Below are 20,885 nucleotides of genomic sequence, written 5' to 3'. Positions count from 1 at the left end.
TTCTGTCAATTATGACTTTATTTCTCAGAATTGCGACTTTATGTCTCGCAATTGCGAGTTTATATCACGCAATTCTGACTTTATTTCTCAGAATTGTGAGTTTATATCTCACAATTATGACTGTTTAACTCGCAATTGCGAGCTTATATCACGCAATTATGAGAAAAAAGTCAGAATTGTGAGATAAAAAGTCGCAATTACCTTTTTTATTTTTTATTCAGTGGCGGAAACAGGCTTCCATAGTATTTTCTATGCTATTTTGTATAAATAAATTACGAAAAATGGATATTCGTTTTGGATTTGCCATGATGTTGACTGTTATTCTAACAGTAACAATAATTTAAATATAAAAATAGTGGAAATGAACATGCACAATTAAATATACTGTACCATTAAAACGTTTTCTGAAGAAATCTGTTATGCTCACGAAAGCTGCATTTATTTGATCATAAATACAGAAAAAAATGAATATTGTAAATTGTCGCAAATTCTCAGCATCATTACTCTAGTCTTCAGTGTTACATGAACCTTCAGAAAGCATTCTAATATGCTGATGTTATTGCTCAAGAAACATTTCTACATATTATTAATACTGAAAACAGAAATCGTATGTTTTTTAAGATTATTTGATGAATAGAATGTTCAAAAGAATAGAATTTATTTGATTGAATATTTTGTCTTTGTCACCTTATTGACACCAAACTTTGAAGGTTAGTGTAACTTAATATTGGAGAAATTAGCCTAATTATACAGAATGTCCTTTAGATCAATTATAGTCAGCTAGTCATATATAGGCAGCCCACCTACTACGTTTTTAATTTTGTATTTTTGCACATCCCTAGTGTGTATCACCTGCCACTCCGTATATTCTTCCGAAAGATGAAAATCCAAAATTCAAAAATGGTGGCTAAAGTTTGTCATCTCTAAAAAAAAAATAACAACGCTGGATTATGTTTCATAATTTACATCTGGTACTCTTGGCATGAATGTTCTGCACATTGATTGGTAAATTTACTTGCAGCCAACTACAGATTGCACACTCATCATGAGTTCTTTAAGGCACTGAAAAGCTAATGAGTGAATAGCGGAACCCCTGACGGTCATCCTCAGATGCCCACTGCAGTTTATCAGTATTATACATACTAGAGTGGCCACACATTGGTTATGCTGAAATAGCTAATTGGGCCATTAAGTGATTAGGATTAGCATATGGTCAAATGGATCATGCTAAACAATGAAATAATTGAGAAACTGAAGCATGAACATGCACTGTAAAATCAAAATTGATTACATAAAAAAAGAAACAGTTCACCCAGAAATGAAATTTATGTCATCATTTATATATGCTGGTTTATTTTGTGGAACTCAAAAGATAAATTTTCAGCAATGTTTTTTTCCCCCCAAAACAACACTGAACCTCACTGACTTCCATTAAAGTTCAAAACCATGTAGAAAAAAGGGGGAAAAAAGCATAATTGCTTCAGAAAATGCTTTTTTAAAAATCAATGTTTAGGGTTTAGAGGGTACGCAACATTTAATTTCTGAACTGTCAGAGATACGAGATAAACCAAAATGAAATTTTACAAAATAAAATGTTATATAAATGTAATAAAAATTACAATTCACAGGGGTTGATTTTTTTACATTTTGGAGAGTCAAAAGTGCCCGTAGTTGCAGAAACACCCATATATTGTACACATGATTGACTGGCAGACTGACTGTTTACCATAAACACAAGTTTCCTTACTGCATAGTTGATAGTCTTAGATCTAAGACACACACTCATTTGACCAGGACTTTACTGCTAGAATGATTACATGGTTATTTGATCACGCATACGCACACACATGCTCTTTACTGGTACCGTGGCCATATTTCCATATGTCCCGGTTTATAATGTGGGACATCTGCTCAAGACCCTCCTGTTCACTTTAATCAGCCATCAATCACCCAGACAAAGAAAGAGAGAGTGTTTAAGCTACGTGTGTTTTTGTGCATAAGAAGGAAGACAGAGTGTGCGGCTGTGTGTTTCTAATGACTGAGTGGCATTGTTGAGTGTTTATGTAAGTTTAATGAGACAGTGGCTGTGTAGTGCTTTATTTTTAATAAGGTAAAGATGTTCAGTGGAGGCAGGCCATATATAACTATCTGTGTGTGTGTGTGTGTGTGTGTGGGAGAGGGAAAAAGGACAGATGCATTAAGCTGTTGTAGGAGGCATTAGCAGAGCACCACATATGTCTTCTCAAGAGTACTGTCACAGGATTTTCATTCTATGCTGTCATTCCTCTGTTTTTGTTGTTACACATTACACAGATATGGGCATATTCGAATATGTGGATGTTTAGAAATACACTTTTGACACTCAGTTTTTTATTTAATATGTCCAACAGTGTGTATTTTGGTAATACTTTAGTATAGGGATAACTAGTTGCTTATTTGCATGCCTATTATTAATATATTGGCTGTTTATTAGTACTTAAAAAGCACATATTCTGCATGACCATATTCTACATCCCTAATCTTACCCAATACCTAAACTTAACAACAACCTTACTAACTATTAATAAGCAGCAAATTAGGAGTTTGAGTCAAAAGTCATAGTTAAATGGTTTGTTAATAGCGAGAATTGGACCTTAAAATAAAGTGTGACCTATATTTTCACTGCAATGTAATTTTCAACACATCTAGTATTTGTGAATACACACAATACTATTTTTTAGACTTTTTGAATATTTGGCTAAATTACTTGCTTGATTGGAAATGATGCACAATAAAAAATATTCTGTAAGTGATATTTACTTACACAATAATTGTTGAAATGGTTATTTTTTTATTTCACCCCCTGTTTAGGTCATTATAGTTCTATGATTTATATTTAGTAATGGATTTCATAGTTTAAAATTGCAAGTCTAGAACAAGAATAAAAAAAATGGTACAGATGTGAAGCATTTAAATAAAAGCTGAAACAAATTATGAAATTTCAAGACACCTTTAATGTGACTTTCATATAAACAAAAAATGTAAAAGTTAAACTCTGTAGGAGCATAAAAGTGCCTGAAGTTAAAGAAACACCCACACGCTCATTGTTTTTTTTGTTTTTTTTTTGTCGGATGATTAACTGGTTGCATGGTCAAACACAAACAACAATCAATAATCTCTATTAAATATTATGGATTTGTTTTTCAGTGTAATCGACTTCATTACACAGACATGATTCAGAGACCGGCTAGATTGTCAAGAGATATGACAGATCATTACATCTGGGTTCAGCTCTATCAGTTTCTCTGCTTTTTGAGCTGATTTGTTATTAACGAAAAATACTATGCTTAACTAACCTTAAAAATATTCCATAATTCCATAGTTAAAAACAACATGACACCATTCACATCTCATTTAACATTTGTCGCACAGAATATATTACATAAACACTGGCCTACAATCCATGGTCCTCATTTGGAGGTACAAAGACAAGACGTGTTTTTGTGTTTATCTGTAGTATTTTGTAATTGTTGGTCTATGCACACATGCAACTACAAGTCTTTCGGACCATGAGTGTCGCATATGAAGTTAAAAGTTTAACTTCATATGCGACACTCATGGTCCGAAAGACTTCTAGTTGCATGTGTGCATAGATCAACAATTACAAAATACTACAGATGTTGTCTACAAAATACTACAGATACTACAGATGGTCATCCTTGATGTTGCTCGAGATCTTTGCGTTCTGTTTTCTTCTTTTGCATTCTGTCTAGCTGCCTTTGAGCACAAGAACACATCCTGTGCTGAATGTACTCGGTTGGTTTGGAAAGAAGAAAGTACTTACTGTCTGATAAAACATTTGGAAAATAAATTCCTTTTTTGAATAATGTGTAAGGATGCATCTTGCAACATTTAATAAGAGCATAAACAGGGCCGATTTTGAGCTCCTGTTATTTTTGAATTGTAACACTGTGTACAACAAAAGTGACCTTTAGCTGTAACATTAACATTCTCTTTGCTTGCTCTGTGTGTGTCCTTGTTACTTTAGGTGTGCGCGTCAGAGAGGAGCTCCATGGCTAATGTGAGACGCATCTTCAGCGAGTCTGTGCAGAGGTCATCAGGGTCATCGGCGGTCATGTGGTCCACACGCCTACTTTTCTTCTTCGCCCTCTTCACACCCGTCACGCTCGGTAATACGCGCACACACACACACACAGACAAAAGCCAATTATTTCCTTGTTGTGTTGTTTTCGCCGAGATGGATAAATGAGATGTCTTACTGCTTTTATTTGATTAGTTGGCCCCCAACCTTGAAGTGCAGACTGTCAGATGAAGACGAGCCAAATGAGAGCAAACCGCGCAGCTCTCAAATCTTCAGTGAAAATTCCACAAAGTTTTTGCGTCTTGTTAAAACTTTTGGAAGCTATTAATTGAGACATCTCTTCTCGCAGCAATAAATGATTCATGAGCAATCACAGAATTTCACAACCACTGCACATCTGTTATGATCAAAACATTCACACATACGCAGAAAGGCGCTCAAGCACATATGGGGGAGAGAAATTTGAAACACACAAACAAAAACAACTCCAAAGCCTTTTAATAGATAGCTGCATTTTGCCAAACACCATAGTGAAATATGAAATATAGCTGGATTATTTTCCAGTGAACGAGCCATTTTATGGGCCAATCCATAACTATAAAAATGGTGTGTGAACCTGTTAAAAGTGCGTCAGATAGAGTGCAGATGTAAGAGGATCTGACAGATCAATAATCATAGATGCAGACGTCTAGACTCTCTATGTGTGTGCGCCACATGCGAGCGTGACCCCGTGTGTGCGATTCGGTCCCTCAAGGGGACCTTAAGCGTAACGGTTTGAGCTCAGAGGACACTGGGGAATTGGCCGTTGGGGGAACGTTTTAAAAACATCAAGGCAACGTTCAACACAAGCGCTCCCTCATCGACGTTCTCTGTATCTCTGTAATGCACACATTCATTCAGCCTCTCTCCTTTTTTCTCACTGTCATCGATTGCTTCTTTTCTCTGGCACTCACCTTCCACCAGTCTCAAGGGCGCTAAAACACAGTTCCACCTCGACAGGAGCCTTCCTGCCTGCACTCGATTCTACTTAAACCAATAACCTACATTATACCCGTAAGCCATTTCAGTTCTATACATCAGCCCTGCCCACACACTCAAGCACAGTCATTTCTGCTGGCCTTTGCTTTCTTTCAGAATCAGAATGGCTCTTATGTGTGTGTGTGTGTGTGTGTGCATTGTTAAATCTCAATGGAAACGATTGCGATGGCGACGGTTAAATCCTGGATCCTGATTGGATGATGATGTGGCGTCTGTCAGTGTGTGTGCTAATCGGAGGAAGCAGCAGAATATGAAATTAACTCATGCACACAGTCAAGTGTCATTCACATCCCTGAGATTAATTTCATAAGAGCGAGTGTGTGTAAGGGTGTCTGAATCTGTCTCTGTCTGTGTCTGTGTACGCATTAGAATGCAGTTTATTGTGTCGGTGTTTGTCTATGGCTATACGTCATGCGGGGAAAGGAGTGTGTTGCTACGGTAACAGGAAAGGGGTGGCGGTAAAGAATGTAATTTTTGATTTAAGTGTCTGTGCGTGTGTGTGTAATTTAAAGAAAGGTTATTACTGAGGACATGATAACTAGATAGATGTGACTTTTGGGTGCAGATATGAGATCTTTCTATTGTATAATGAAGAATAGTTTTGCTCCCAATAACTATTATTTTTGCTACATGCCGTCTCTCTCTAACACACTCAAAAACTGGATTATTTTATGTTTGAGAGAGAGAGAGTGCGTGAATGAAAGATGAAGAATGCTCTGTTTGTGTTTAAATTGGTTTCATAGTTTGTTCAACGTAATCTTTTTCTCTCTCTTTTTTCGCAGTTTTAAGTCGTGCTCCAGTGCCGATGGCTGTGGTGCGTCGAGAGCTGTCATGTGAGGGTTATCCTATCGAGCTGCGCTGCCCGGGCACCGATGTCATTATGATCGAGAGCGCCAATTATGGGCGCACAGATGACAAGATCTGTGACTCGGACCCCGCTCAAATGGAGAACACTCGCTGCTATCTGCCTGATGCCTACAAGATTATGGGCCTCAGGTAGAGAGAAACATTCACATGCTTTGTGCTTTATTGTTGTCTCACAGGTTGTATGAATGTGTGCGTCTTTGTGTGTGTGTGTGTGTGTGTGTGTGTGTGTGTCAGTGCATGGCTACGTACACACTGCAGCTAAATGAGTCATTCCATCAAGGAGGACCATTTGTGTCCGCAACATCTGGTGAAATTATAAACCTACTGTAATAAAAATATTTTAATGTGATGAACGTTTAAATATTTTTAAAAATGATGTACATTTTTATTTGCGTGTAGACAGTCATGGAAAATAAATTCTCAGTTAATTGTATTAAAATGTTACTTTTCTAAAAAAAATTAATTACAGATTAACACATAAAAACTTTGCTGCGATAAACTGTGTATTGGTTTGCCCATTCATACTGGATCAGTCACATTTATATCAACACATTCATTTAAATTATAACAGGCTTTAATTTCATTGAATTTAAATGTGTCCATGAATTTTGATGCCTTTCGTCATACTTCTTGTTTATTTTTAAATAATAGGGAGGTAAATCATATTGTTTTATATTATTTAATATTAAATGGCACAATGAAGAGGAAATTATATCATTTAAGTTTTAAAAGGAGACAGTGCCTGCTCTCAACATTCTTACATAATTAGTTTATTCAAGCTCGATAAGATTTCTCAAGCAGAAGGAATTTATGTAATTTGTTCTATTTATAGAAAAGAATCATGTTGTTGGCTACTGAATACTAATGATAGGAGGCCATAGGCCGTGTTATTGTTAAGTAAAAGTAAAACTATTAAAATGTTTTAATGTTAGAAATTAGAAAAAAAACAACTTAAACTTAAAAAACCTAAATGAAAAATTAGAAATGTTGTATTTGCAATTAACTGAAATAAAAAAAGAAATGTTAAAAATGAAAATGCTAAATTATGAAAAACTAAAACTTAAAAATAAATTAAATAGAAATATAAAAAACTAATAAAAATGACAAAAGCACATAACAAAATTACTAAATCCTTAACTAAAATTAAAATGAAAGCTGAAAATATGAAAATAAAAGTTTATTCAAAATATAAAAAAATACTAATATTAGAAAATAGTATATAAATAATACTAAAATAATACTGCACATAAAAAATTCTTAAAATTAAAAAAAATATATGTATATTAAAATTGATGTATTACTTTATTTAAAATGAAGTATTATTTTCATTTAGCATTTTATATAGTAGCACTTAAAGATGTCCCTGACAGAATGCTTAAAATTTTTACTTTACAATTAACCTTTCCAAAATGACTGTGAATGACACACCACATTCTACAACTAAATTCACTGCTAAAACATCCAGGCAATGACAATGGCAGTTTTATCAAATCTGAGTAGTATGTACAGACCCAAACTGAGCAGCTAGTTGGTAATGCAGTAATGCTGCTGTTGAGTTATCACTGTGTCAACTGTTGCAACTTGGAGTGAATCCTGCATTCCATACACACATGGAATAATAATTTAGGGTATTTATTCCCGCATTTAAATGTGGTTGTCACTCCCAAAACTTTGCAGTGTGTACGTGGGCTGTGTGTTAGGTTTCAGCTGAGCTCATTGTGGAGAGCGAAACTGTCAACACTTTGATTTGTAGGCATAATTAGCACATAAGAGCGTAATAAAAAAACAGGAAAAAGACATTGTGCTTCAAAAGCAGGTGTTCGCCATGCAGAACAATGCAAGCGTATGTTTGTGCAGCGCTTTTTTTTACACAGCACACGGAATTAATCAGATGTACTCATTTGAGATTGTCCACATTACATAATGCCCCAAACATCAGCCTTCAAACATATTAGCCACCCTGTTTGCATTTTTCAATGTTGTCTGGCAGGACAAATGAATTCTTTGCCTCCAAACTGCACAGACGAAGCCGAGCTACAGAGAAAAACAGAACCCACGCAGAACAAAACCCCCATTAGCATCTGCGTCATCACAAGAAACATTATCATTTCAGTTCCGGCTAATGTCGAGAGCACAGCCTGCTATCTGTCCGACCTTGACTTTGACTGGGGACGACAACCTGGCAGCCCATGGCACAAGAAGAAAGATGTGGGGATGTAGGGAATGGGCTACGCATGAGAATAATCACAAACTATGAACGGATGTGTCATGCTGCGTAACGGCATGCCTTGCCCTCATAAAAGATTCATAAAAGTGGCGGCTTCTACTGTATGTTTTTAATTTTGAGCCGGACAGATTTGATTATACAGTTTTTTGTTCATTCAGAATGACTCCCAGTGTGTGTGTAATCAGTGGAAATGTGTAAGGGAGAGAGCACCATATCCTGCCCTGAGGTTGCCTGTTATACCACCTGCCAGCTGCCACACACACATACACACTGCCTCAGGGTAGACCAGACTGTAAGATCCAATTAGCAAGGCCATAGACCATGCCCAGAGTCAATGTGGAGGAAATTGCCATTTATGAGTTCTCTTTCATACACACACGCAAATATACCTGTAACACATGCTCACATTCTCTTGTGAGACTCGATTTAGATGTTTAGATGCCGGCAGCCCGCTTTTATCAACACACAAGAGATAGATTTTTCAGTTTCTGTAACTCTGAACTGCTAATGTGCAAGGCACGCTCAGAATGTAACAGTGTATAATTCCCATGAAACGGAAGACAAGAGAAAGATTTTGCCTTTTTTCTCTCTCGGTCCTGCTCTGCTGCTTTTTATAGAAGCTGTGGCTGGAATCACACATCATTTATCATTCTCCACCTCATCTCCCGCTCTCCCTTTCTCTCTGTCACTCGCTCTCTCTCATTTTGTCTGACCTTTACATCTCACTCAGTTTGGGCTAATGTATTCACAGAGTGTGTGTGTGTGTATGTGTGTGCCACGGCGGGCTAATGCTCTAATCAATGAGGGGAGGTAATTGGAAGGTGATTGTTTGGGAGCCCCTTATCCAAGATCTATTGGCAGGCATAATATATTACACAAAGAGATTTCAACTAGCAGGTCTGATGCAATTCAGGGGAGAGAGAATAGAACTGATTTCACACGCTGCATGCTAAACAGTTGTTCCAGACATGAAAACGGCGAGAGAGCCTGTGATTGGTCAGGGTGTTTGATTTCCTCAAATTATTGATCATGTTACATTGCATGTGGAAATGGTGTTGGTTTTATTAAAAATGAACATTTCATCTAATATCATATTCATTGCCAATTCTGTAGTGTGCAAAAGATCATGCTTATTATTGTAATAAAAAAACCTAGTTTAATTGTATTTGTACAGAATTTGTATTTAATTTAAATTATGCTGATTTTAATCAAAACATCATTCTGTCCATTAAGGAGGTTTTGATCACTGTATTACAGTAATAATTATTTTTTTGTTCACATTACAGTGAGAGAAGTTGGTGGTGAATATGCTTATTTGTCATGCCAATAATGTCATCAAATAAATAAATAAATATGTTGCATATACCAGTAAAATATCTGTTTTATATAATATTTAATTTCTTATTGTTTTCTTTTGATTTTAGAGTAAAATACAATATGACTGCAGTATTCGCCCTTAATGACCAATTCAATCAAAATTAGAGTTGTGTCATTTACACTTTAATAATAATAAAAAACAATTATACTATATATTGCTTTTCTCTTCTTGGAACTTACATCTATATCTTATATGCATGTGTTCTTGTTACACATGTTGCGTATACTTACTATTATAATAACAATAAATTATGCATAATTACATGCAAGTAACCTTAAGCCAAAACCTAATCCTAACCCTTTTTAGTAAGTACATGTAGTTAATTAATATTACTCAGTACTTAAATGTATAATTACACTGTAACAAGAACACTTTAAAATAAAGTGTAACCGCATGTACTGTGGTACTGTACATTTACAAAATTGTCATTTTTAAAAAATATGATAAAACAAGCAATATCGTGTACTGTAGCAAATTCAATACAAGTTCATTCAAATTCGTTGGTGTGCTGCTCATGCTTATTTATTTATTGATTAGAGATTTTCCTTCCTAACCTTCTATTGATTGTGAGGAAAGGGGATTTGTGGTTTTGCCAAGCTGTGACGTAAACTAAAAGCTACTGGCTGTTTTCAAACGAGACAAACTCTTCAGTATGTTCCCAACTTACTGTTTCAAAGTATGTAAACGCTAGAAAGAAAACTGCACTTGTCAAACCATTTTATATTTTTGTTGTTGACATTTTACATCTGTATTGAATGATTTCATCAAAGCGGGACAATGTTGAATTCTTTCTTAAAGCAGATGTTTTTGAATTTATATTTATTACCGTCAGTGTCGACAATCGAACCCATCATCTTGGCATTGCTAGCGTGACACTCTATTGTTGAGCTTCAATGATGCTCATAACTATAAAAAATGCCTTGTTTTGAAAAATTTTTGTCATCAAATGATTACAAATCGTGATATCCTGTGTGTGTTTGTGAGCGAAATAGGAAACAGTTATTCACACACATAGGAAACCCTCTGATATCTCAATCAGGTGATGTTCTTCAAGGCCAGTGTCTCTGTACATCTGGATGATGCTGATATATTCATGTGACACACGCTGCCCCAGTTCATTCAGTCATCTCCTCACTTCAGCCTGTCTGATCGGACCGTTCGCATACACCCAAACAACTGTGAACTCAAATCTTAAACACACAAAACCCGAGACAACATTTCCTAGGTGGGGGCATTGAGTAGGCTAATGGGTGTTTTGTGCATGCAAATCATTACCTTTAAAGCAAAAGACAAAATAATCTCCTCTTCTCTTCTCTCCTCTCCTCTCCTCCTAAATTAGGTCATATCTGAGTGTTGCACACTGCCACACAAGAGCTGTCGCCCCGGAAACCAGAGATGCCCCACAGCACTCTGGGAGTATGACTGTCACACTCACTCAGCACAGCAATTAGGGCCCACACACACACACATACCCAAACTGTAACACACACTTAACATACCTGCATCTATACACAAATGGCAAGAGACCAATCCTGTACAATATTCCACTGTCTGACAGCTTGAAAAGTAAGAGGCAAAACACACACACACACACGCACTCGCGCGCACACACCTGAGTCCGTCAGACTGTCGATTGTCTTATAATGATTTTGTGAAGCTAAGTTTGGAAACTTAAAAAGCTGAAGTATGTGTTTGTGTGTCTGAGTGTGCCCCATGGGTTTGGACTGGAAGGTTTCCATGGTTACCCGTTGAGGGAGATATAACTGTGCTTTAAGATTCTTGTGTGTGTTTGTGCATGTGTCAGTTGTGTTTTGTGTGTGTGCTTGTATTTCTATAGAGTGTAATAATCATGAAATATGACAGAGATGTCATGTGGTGGTCATCCGTGTGTGTGTGTGCATGTGTTCCTGCCAAGCAGGATTTGTCAAAACTGTCTTTTCCTCAGTATTTTTTTTTTGTGCCAGAATCTGCTCTGCTCTGTATTTTCAGCCTTACATGTACATACGACCTACATAAGAATTACATTTGAACAACAGCATGTGTTCCTGCTCTTTGGGGAGCCCACATTTTGAGTCTTTCAGCTTCATTGAGATTGTTGAGTAAAAGTATCTTTTTTCTTTCACTTGATGAAAATGGTATTTTAGGGCTCATTAATTTTTATCGTACATATTGAACGAGTACATACGGTTCATATGCCTAATGTCAGACTGATATTGATTGAACTGCGCTAATAGCCTTGCTTTATCTGTCTGCGTGTATCGTTCTCTCTTTCTCTCTCAGGTGTAACAACCGAACTCAGTGTGCAGTCGTCGCTGGCCCTGATGTTTTTCCTGACCCGTGTCCTGGAACGTACAAATACCTTGAGGTTCAGTACGAGTGTGTGCCATACAGTAAGTTCTCACACACATACAGATTTAAATTAAGCTTTGTTCAGTATTGCTATTGCTATTGCTCATACTTAGGGATTTGAACAAACTTCTAACTTTTAAGTATTAAACTTTGGTGTATAATTCATTATTTTGTGCTACAGGCTATAGACATGAATTATATGTAAAATTGTGTGGCTTGTTGAGAAGAGGTGTGCTATTACTTCGAAAAGATCCATGAATGCGTCAGACTTAAATGAATATTCTGGGTTTAATACAAGTTAATACAATCGACAGCATTTGTGGCATAGTGTTGCCATAGTGTTACCACAGAAATGATTTGCCCTCAAGGCTATAGTGGAAGTAAAATGCATTTTTGTTTGAAGATTTACAAGCAGAAATGTAAAGCTTATAATTTAATGAAAGCACCTGCCTCAATTCTTTTTATGTGTATTCTTTGACCTGCAAAATTTTTTTTTTCATTTTTATGGCTGTTAGGTTTTTAAAGAAAGTAAAAAAAAAATAAAGTTTTAAAATGGGATAAAACATTGTTTATGCCCTGTGGCTATACATTTAAAACAGTCAGTATTTCAACATTTACAAATGGATCACATTCACTTCCATTGTACTGCAAGTTCTTTGCTATAACCCAGATTTTTTTTGTTTTGTTTAAAAAAAAAAGCAAAATCAAGTTATAATTTGTACAATGTTACCCTTTCAGCATTTCTTTTTAAATTAAGACATTACTACTTATGAAACTTTTCACTAATGTAGTAAATATATACGTATGTATGTACATATAGAATACCAGCAGCCTCAAGATGTTTCAAACAAATTTTCCAGGTTAAAGTTAAGCTCTGTCGACAACATTTGTAGCATAATGTTGATTACCACAGAAAATGATTTAGCTTTGTCACTTGTTTTTCTTTTAAATAGCATAAATTGCGGTTATAGAAAGACAGAAGATTCCATTTTTTACATTAATTATTCAGTAAAAGCCTGTTAATTATTTGAATTGTTCTTTGTGAGGAAGAAATACTTTTCTTGGTAGATGAAAGTTATGCCTTACTGATGTAACTCCATTGTGATTTCTGTAAACATTGTTTTACAGAAAGTTACGTCATGTCCCTTTCTGGTATTATTGCACGTATGGTATGATATTTGCCAGGTTTACTGGCTTTACTGAGGTTAAGCCATCATGACAAATTGGTTGAAATATTGGATATAACTTTAGCCAGATGGCCAGTGCACGAGTCCCATGCCAACAGATATAATGTGTGGCTGTACTTCAGTCTTTTTTCTTTTTTGCCTGGCCCTCAGTACTTTGTAAGTGCCTAATGGCGCTTTTCCACTGCGTGGTACGACTCGGCTCGGTACGGCTCAGTACGGCACGGCACGGCTCGGCTCGGTTTGACTCGGTTTGCGTTTCCACTGCAGTTCATGAACCGTCCCGAGCCGTACCGTGCCGTACCATGCAGTGGAAAAGCGCCATTATTGTACCTGCAGTTTTTGGTGTTCTTTCTGTGCTTTTTTTAAAGAAACTGTGGTAATAGACTTTAATAATAAACATTACACCACAAATAATATCGATAGAGCTTAAACATTCAAGGCAGGGGCATTTTCTGAAATTTGACCCTCACAAATACAGAAAAACAAGTGCACTCACATCTACTCAGACAAAGAGCCTCAAGACCATAATAATGACTCCATTAGTTCAGGTTTTTATTCACTGAGTCACTGTCAAATTTTCATATCAAATTGATTAGGAACTTTTGTACTTTTCTTAACAGCTTAGCATTGCAGTGATTGCTACCTGGCACCTCAATCAGATCTGTCACCAAATATGAACTTGTACCTGACAGAAAAATGCATATGAATGTACTTCTGTTGCATTTATCCGCTGTTGTCCGACCTCGTCCCTTGCCATGACTCACGGGAAAAGAGCCTGTCAATCATCCGAGGGTTGAGCGATGTGGTTTCAAGTTCTCACGGTTTCTGTGGGGTTGGTGTTCCAATCTGGGGTGGCCATGGCAACGGTGATGATAAATCAGTATCGTATGACTGCGGCACTGGCAGCAGGAAAAGCCTGAATACACTTACACACTTTGTCTCTCCTACACATTCACATACACACTCATACTGATTCACAAATGGGTGGAATAGCAGAGACATGGTGGAATTTCTTGCACAGAGCTAAATGACACAAAGGACAGACAGGCAGGATGCACACACGGTTCTTTTTGACCTTTTGACCATAAATCGTCCTGCGCATATTGGTCATGAAGTGTGTGTGAGTGCTCATAAGTGCATACATGTGTGTTTGTGACCATCTGGTCAAAAAATGTCTAAAACATTTTTTCCACAGGCCCACTAATTAGTGGGGAGGTCCATCATACGTACGGACATGCACACAAACAGTCTCACATGCACACACACAGGCAGGTAATTTAATTAGTTCAGTCTTAGAAACCCATGGGAACATGTTTTCTTGAGGTTTTTCTGGCTTTCTCTTCTCCCCTGTGATGGAGGAGTTGGCAGCACTCCAGTCAACCTTTCTGCTTTGGCCTCAATATGGGACGACTTACCTACACTCTAAAAAACTTTACTTCGTATACTGTAGATATTCAGTACCTGCTCCTTAGATCTGTGTGATTAACTACTGTCTTTATGGAGGGAATAAAGTAGTTTTTAAACTACAGTCTAGGAATCTTGCATCTATTTATTTACGTTGAAAGGATAGTTCACCACAAAAATGAAAATTCTCTCATCATATGCTCCTTCCAATCCCAGCTTTTTTCTTCTGTGGAATGCAAAAGAAGATAGTTTTAAAAAATGTTTCAACTGTGTTTGTCTATACAATCTAAGTCAGTAGGGTCCAAAACAACCCCACTGATTTTCATTGTATGGACAAAAAGGAAAAAAAAAAACAGACATTTTCAAAAATATTTTCTTTTGTGTTACACAGAAGAAAGAAAGTAATTCATGTTTGGAATGATATCAGGGTGAGAAAAATTGTTACAAAAGATTTAGCGTGTTGCAGTGGAAAGCTGTGACCACTGAAAAGCCATGTAGAAATACATAAACATACATAAAATGTTTGTATTGCACTACATGTTGCTGTTTTTGCACTACTCATAATGGCAGATATAGAGCAGAAGTATGTGAAATGTTTTTGGCACTATCTTATCTGTTTAAAATTCTTTGCCAGCCCAGCATAGCAACACTGGCTCAGCCAATAGCGTGAATTTGGGGAGGGGCTATCTGTTTGACTGACCAATGACTGGGAGTGTTTTGGAAACCTGTTTGGAAACAATCAGTATTTTTGCAGTTCTGTTTGATGCATGAAATGGAAATCTATTTTTCTAAATGCATATTATTGATATTTTTGTGCACAATTTATCTGTGCATGCATTTCATTTTTCCTTTTTTGATGCATTCAGATCTGCCACCATCTAATCAACAAACGATGGAAAGAACCATGTCCCTGACCTACATTTTTTTTATTTATTTTTTTGATAATCTGTTTCAAACTGTTTTAAACATAGAGTAGAAATATGTAGCATCACCCACATCGGCCTGTCAGTTGTGATGGATAGGGTACTAGTAGAGGAAGTCGTAACCTCCCAGTGGGTCTAGACGCATCACTTCTTTATACATTATAACTGACATCCAATGACTATCTGTTATTGATCCTTTTGCAATGTGACTGAAACTCGACTAGGTGTGTGTGTGGGAGACATAATTGCTTCTAAATCAGATCTCCTGGAACCTCATTCACACACTCACACAGTCTCTCTTGTGTGGTGGCTTATTTATTGAGTGATGCATTAACAGATCATCCTCATGCATATTTCATAGAGAAGTACACACACACACACACACACACATACAAAGGAACATAAATGGTAGCAACTTTCTAAATTGTAATTTTTTTCAAGGCAAGTCAAGCTCTTATTGTAATTGCATGAATACAATGAAATTATATTAGTCTTCCACTGCTGGTTGCATAATATTTAAAATAAGTATAAAAGTGTATGTAAATAGACATTTTTGCATAGGTAGAAACATACAAAATTAAAACTAATATGATATTAAAACTGAGGTAAATTAAAGTGAGAAACAGATCATTTGAACTGTGTAATTTTCACATTACTACCGTCACAAATGTAATTGCAAAAATACTAGTTGTTTTCAAACTTATTTTTGCCCCTAACTCACAATGACGTTGTGTCAGGCTACAATTTTTAATATAAAAATGAAAAAGTTCAGCTTTAAAATAGGTGTAAAACCAAATTGGAGTTAACCATATATCTTATACGAAATAAGTGAATAAATAATGGTACACATTAAATCTGTGTCTTTTATCCATTAGTCAAGAAGGCTCGTCTGTATCACAATACTCAAGGAACATGAACAATTTTTGTGAAACAAACCCTATTTCTTTCTCTTTTTTGTATTCTGTCTCAAGTTTGTTTTTATTCATTAATTTTTCTGGTTAATAGTCTAATATCACATGGACACACTATATTTGTTTTCAAAAATTATGATCACTTTGTTAATGGAATTTCTAGAATACAAATGAAGCACATTTTACTACTTTCACAAGATTGGGTTAAGACACGACGTGCATTACATGCATATGGAATTGAATTACTGTGAAGTATTTAATATTGCATCATTAATCTGTTGTTTCTTTCTCTCTCTTTCTCTCTTCTTCCACCCTTTTGTGAATGCAGAAGTGGAACAGAGAGGTAGGTCCATTACTTCCATTACTTTAATGTAATTTAAGTGTGTAATTCACTGTCAGGCTGTTATGGTGTTATTTGATACTAATGACAGATTGGCGATCAGTAGCTCATAATGGTTTATATTAGGAATGCGGAGGAGAAACTTGATCTCAGACCAAGGCTATACTCCCTGATTTAGACCTCTATTTCTCACTGTCTCCTCTCTCTTGATCTGTCTCAGTGTATCTGGTGGTTTACCATGTATCAGATGAACAGGGAGGTGTTGCCACTGTTTAAAACTTAAGCTGCCGATTGTGCTGACCACAAGAAGCGGCAGTGTGAAACTGATGTCTTGCAATGTTTTGTCTCTTGAATGGCCTGGGGGGAATCTAGACCGTCAGACCTTAACATAATAACTTAATTTTCTGCATAGCTAGAGATGACGCATGAACAGTTATCAAATTTATCAAATGGCGAGAACACTCAAATTGTGAACTGGCATTTTGAAATTGGAGCTTTTTGTGTCAGTTTGCCTTGATTTGGAATAGAATGACAATGCATATTAAAAAGCAAATTTTAAATTGACTATAACAGAAAAATAGCAGTCAATTTTACTGTGTATTCAGTTAGGAGCCTCTCAAGGTTTTCTCCAATACCAAAACACAGTCACCACAGGCTTCTTGTTTGTAATTTTTGAAACATATTTTTTTCTGTAAAGCTGCTTTGAAAAGAAATGCATTGTAAAATGCACCGTACAGATGAACATGAATTGAATGCTTGAATATGAATTTAGAAATCAGAATGGCAAAAATAAAAGGATGTATAGGCTACCAAAACATTTGAAAGTAAAAAAGTAATGAAAAATAAAAAAATGAATAAACACAAATATACTTGAGTTTATCAAAGGCCAAGAAAAGTTCCGGGATGAAGGCATATTGTGGAAAATTAATGCATCTAAAACAATAAAAGGAAACATCCAGTAACTGTTAAAATACCAGACACACTTCCCATGAGGATGTCCCTCATTCTGGGAACGGAATGGTGGGAAAGGGCCGATACTGTGGCAGGCATTCCGTGTGACTGTTTGTGCGCTCACTTCTCTGTTTGTGTGTGACCATGTAAGTATATCTGCATGGTTTGCAGGAGTATCATTATAAATCAAAGAGAACGAAAACACACACACACACACACACACACACACAGAGAGGGTTTAATCACAAGACTGTACATTTGTAAGATATGCATGACAGGCCTGCTGTACGGATGGTGGCTAACCCTGACTTTAAGCCAGTCTCAACTGTGTTTATTGGTCATTGATTTTTCACAGTGCTTCAAATTGTAATTTGAATTACTCCCAGAAATTTTCCCAGGGTTAGAAAATACTGTTACTGTTTTTGCCAGCAATATATTGTGGGTAAGTTCATGCAATAGAATGTTAGTATTACAAGCTGTAATTCTGGAGGACAAATTAAAGTTGATTTACATAAAGCTTAACAGATGATTATTTTCGTCTTCACATTTAATGTACCAGGAATAATAGGGTGATGATTCTTAACCACCCCCCACATATATGTTCGCACCGTGTGAATTTTCCTCAGGATTAGAGAAGTTGGTGAGGCAGATTTTCAGAACCTCCTAAGGGATTCTGCAGGAGTCATGAACTATAAATCGGGTTACTAGTCATCAGATATGATTTAATAGATGTCTCTCTCTCTCTCAGGCTCAAAGCATGTAGCTTTCTGATAACTTTGGTTGCAGACCATTGCAGTTGTTAGTGTGCAATATGGATCAATGACATACAAGAGTGTTTACAATAGAGAAAAGAAGAAATCGTTTTAAAAATCTAGTTCAAAAAATGCACATGCCAAGTCCTTAGAAATGCTCTTTCTATTCATGTTGGTTTTATGTAGTTTTGTGTCATGTGATATAACTATCAAGTAAAAAAAAGCGTATAGCTTCGGAATATTCAGTATTTTCCGAAAAAATTTAATATATTCCAATCTAAAAAGTACAAATGTTTACAAATATCATGAATTATTCATTCATACATATGACTGGAAAGTCACACCACATGACATTTTACAGTCTGATCTAATCTTGCCTTGTTATAAAAAGGTAAAATTAAGAAACATATTGGCTTTGACAGTCATGAGTCTGCATGGGCCTTTTTTTGCATATTTCTGCTTGTTGGTTGCACGACATGATTTTTTTTTTGGTTGCACCGCATGACTTTGATTTTGTGAACATTTTTTCAACGACATCATACAAGATTACTTCAAAGTACTTAATAAGGACTTCTTTCTAGTTTTTTCTTTCTTTTAAATAGACTTTTCTTCATTACATCAGGGCAATTGTATTATCCTGACATTTTTGGCTTTGTGGCCTCAAAATGGATTTTAATTCAGAAATTAAAACATGCTCCTCATAATAGAGAGTACAAAAGGCCATTGTATGTGTGAACTGCAATATATGTATTTTTTTAACTAATAACTATTTTTATAACTGTATATGACTAATAGATAAGAGAAAAAATGTATTGAATTATATTTAAAAAATCACTGCAATTCACTCTCTCTTCCTCTTTCAGTCTTTCTCTGTCCAGGTGTATTGAGAGGTGTGTACCAGAGTGAACACCTCTTTGAGTCAGATCACCAGTCTGGATCATGGTGTAAAGACCCCCTACAGTCATCCAACAAGATCTACTATATGCCCTGGACTCCATACCGCACAGATACACTGACTGAGTACTCATCTAAGGAGGACTTTATTGCAGGTCGACCCACCACTACATACAAACTACCCCATCGTGTGGACGGCACCGGGTTTGTGGTGTACGATGGTGCACTTTTCTTCAACAAGGAGCGTACACGCAACATTGTTAAATTCGACCTGCGAACTCGTATCAAGAGTGGTGAGGCGATTATTGCTAACGCTAACTACCACGACACCTCGCCGTATCGCTGGGGTGGGAAATCTGACATCGATCTGGCAGTGGATGAAAATGGACTGTGGGTAATTTATGCCACCGAACAGAACAATGGACGAATTGTGGTCAGTCAGCTCAACCCATACACACTACGAGTAGAGGGATCATGGGATACGTCATACGATAAGCGATCGGCCTCCAATGCCTTTATGATCTGCGGAATCCTGTACGTAGTGAAGAGCGTTTACGAAGATGACGATAATGAAGCATTGGGGAATAAAATTGACTACATGTACAACACAGAGAAGAGTCGTGAAACACACCTCAGCTTTCCATTCCCAAATTCCTACCAATATATCGCAGCTGTGGACTACAATCCTCGAGACAATTTGCTGTACGTGTGGAACAACTACCATGTTGTCATATATTCTCTCGACTTTGGGAACAATGACAACAGATTGGGCTTTGGTGAGTTTCCCTTTAATTCAAGTACATTTTGTCTAATGTGTTATTTTTAATCCACTTGTAACTGAGCCACATAGTTCACCCAAAAATGAAAATTGGCTTGTGTTTTACTCACCCTCGAAGCATCCTAGGTGTATATGACTTTCTTCTTTCAGACGAATCCAGTCGGAGTTATATTAAAAATTGTCCTGGCTATTCCAAGCTCTATCATTGCAGTCAGCGGGTGTTGCAGTTGAACAGTCCACAAGTCGTCAAATAAAGCGCGCGCATTCATAATAAAACGTGCCTCACACGGCTCCGGGGGCTGAATAAAGGCCTTCTGTAGCGAATCCATGCGTTTTTGTAAGAAAAATATCCATATTTCAAACGTAATAAACACTTTTCTCTCACTTCCGTTATCTGTCATATGCGGAAGGCGTTCTGCCGGAAGGCGTATGACGTATGTGCAGCGCGCGCGCCTCTGAGATATGCTAGTCTCGCGAGTTTGTTTATAGGAGCAAAGGAAGCAAAGTTTCCTTACTTTAGCAAAGGAAAACCAGTCTCCTCTTGGCTTATATCGAAATCCTCCGACATTTTTCTTTGCAAATCTTCGGTTTGTACTTCTAATTCGTGACCGGCGTTTTGTTTTGTTGTCTCTCCGCATTCGTCACTAATCAAGCAACGCCGACGTGCTACGACATCCGCCGGAACGGCTTCCCCGTATGACAGTTGGCGGAATGTGATATAAAAGTGTTTATTACGTTTGAAATATGGATATTTTTCTTACAAAAACGCATGGATTCACTACAGAAGGCCTTTATTCACCCCCCG

General features: G+C 36.7%; 1 protein-coding gene across 5 annotated transcripts in view; it reads left to right on the top strand.

The window, feature by feature from the left end:
- Positions 1-20,885, top strand: part of adgrl3.1 (adhesion G protein-coupled receptor L3.1) — a 138,701-nt gene that overhangs the window by 45,259 nt on the left and 72,557 nt on the right. For all 5 annotated transcript variants that reach the window (XM_016513959.1, XM_016513962.1, XM_016513961.1 and 2 more), the window contains exons 2-6: positions 4,028-4,169; positions 5,902-6,115; positions 11,872-11,981; positions 16,694-16,708; positions 19,272-20,078. In XM_016513959.1, the coding sequence (XP_016369445.1) occupies positions 4,052-4,169; positions 5,902-6,115; positions 11,872-11,981; positions 16,694-16,708; positions 19,272-20,078 (1,264 nt within the window). In that variant the 5' untranslated portion in view covers positions 4,028-4,051. The remainder of the gene's footprint in view (positions 1-4,027; positions 4,170-5,901; positions 6,116-11,871; positions 11,982-16,693; positions 16,709-19,271; positions 20,079-20,885) is intronic.

Source organism: Sinocyclocheilus rhinocerous, unplaced genomic scaffold (assembly GCF_001515625.1).
Source record: "Sinocyclocheilus rhinocerous isolate Xijiao unplaced genomic scaffold, SAMN03320098_v1.1 scaffold1648, whole genome shotgun sequence".
NCBI classification, from domain to species: Eukaryota; Metazoa; Chordata; class Actinopteri; order Cypriniformes; family Cyprinidae; genus Sinocyclocheilus; species Sinocyclocheilus rhinocerous.
Note: the sequence above shows the minus strand (reverse complement) of the source record. Positions and strands in the feature narration are given on the sequence as shown.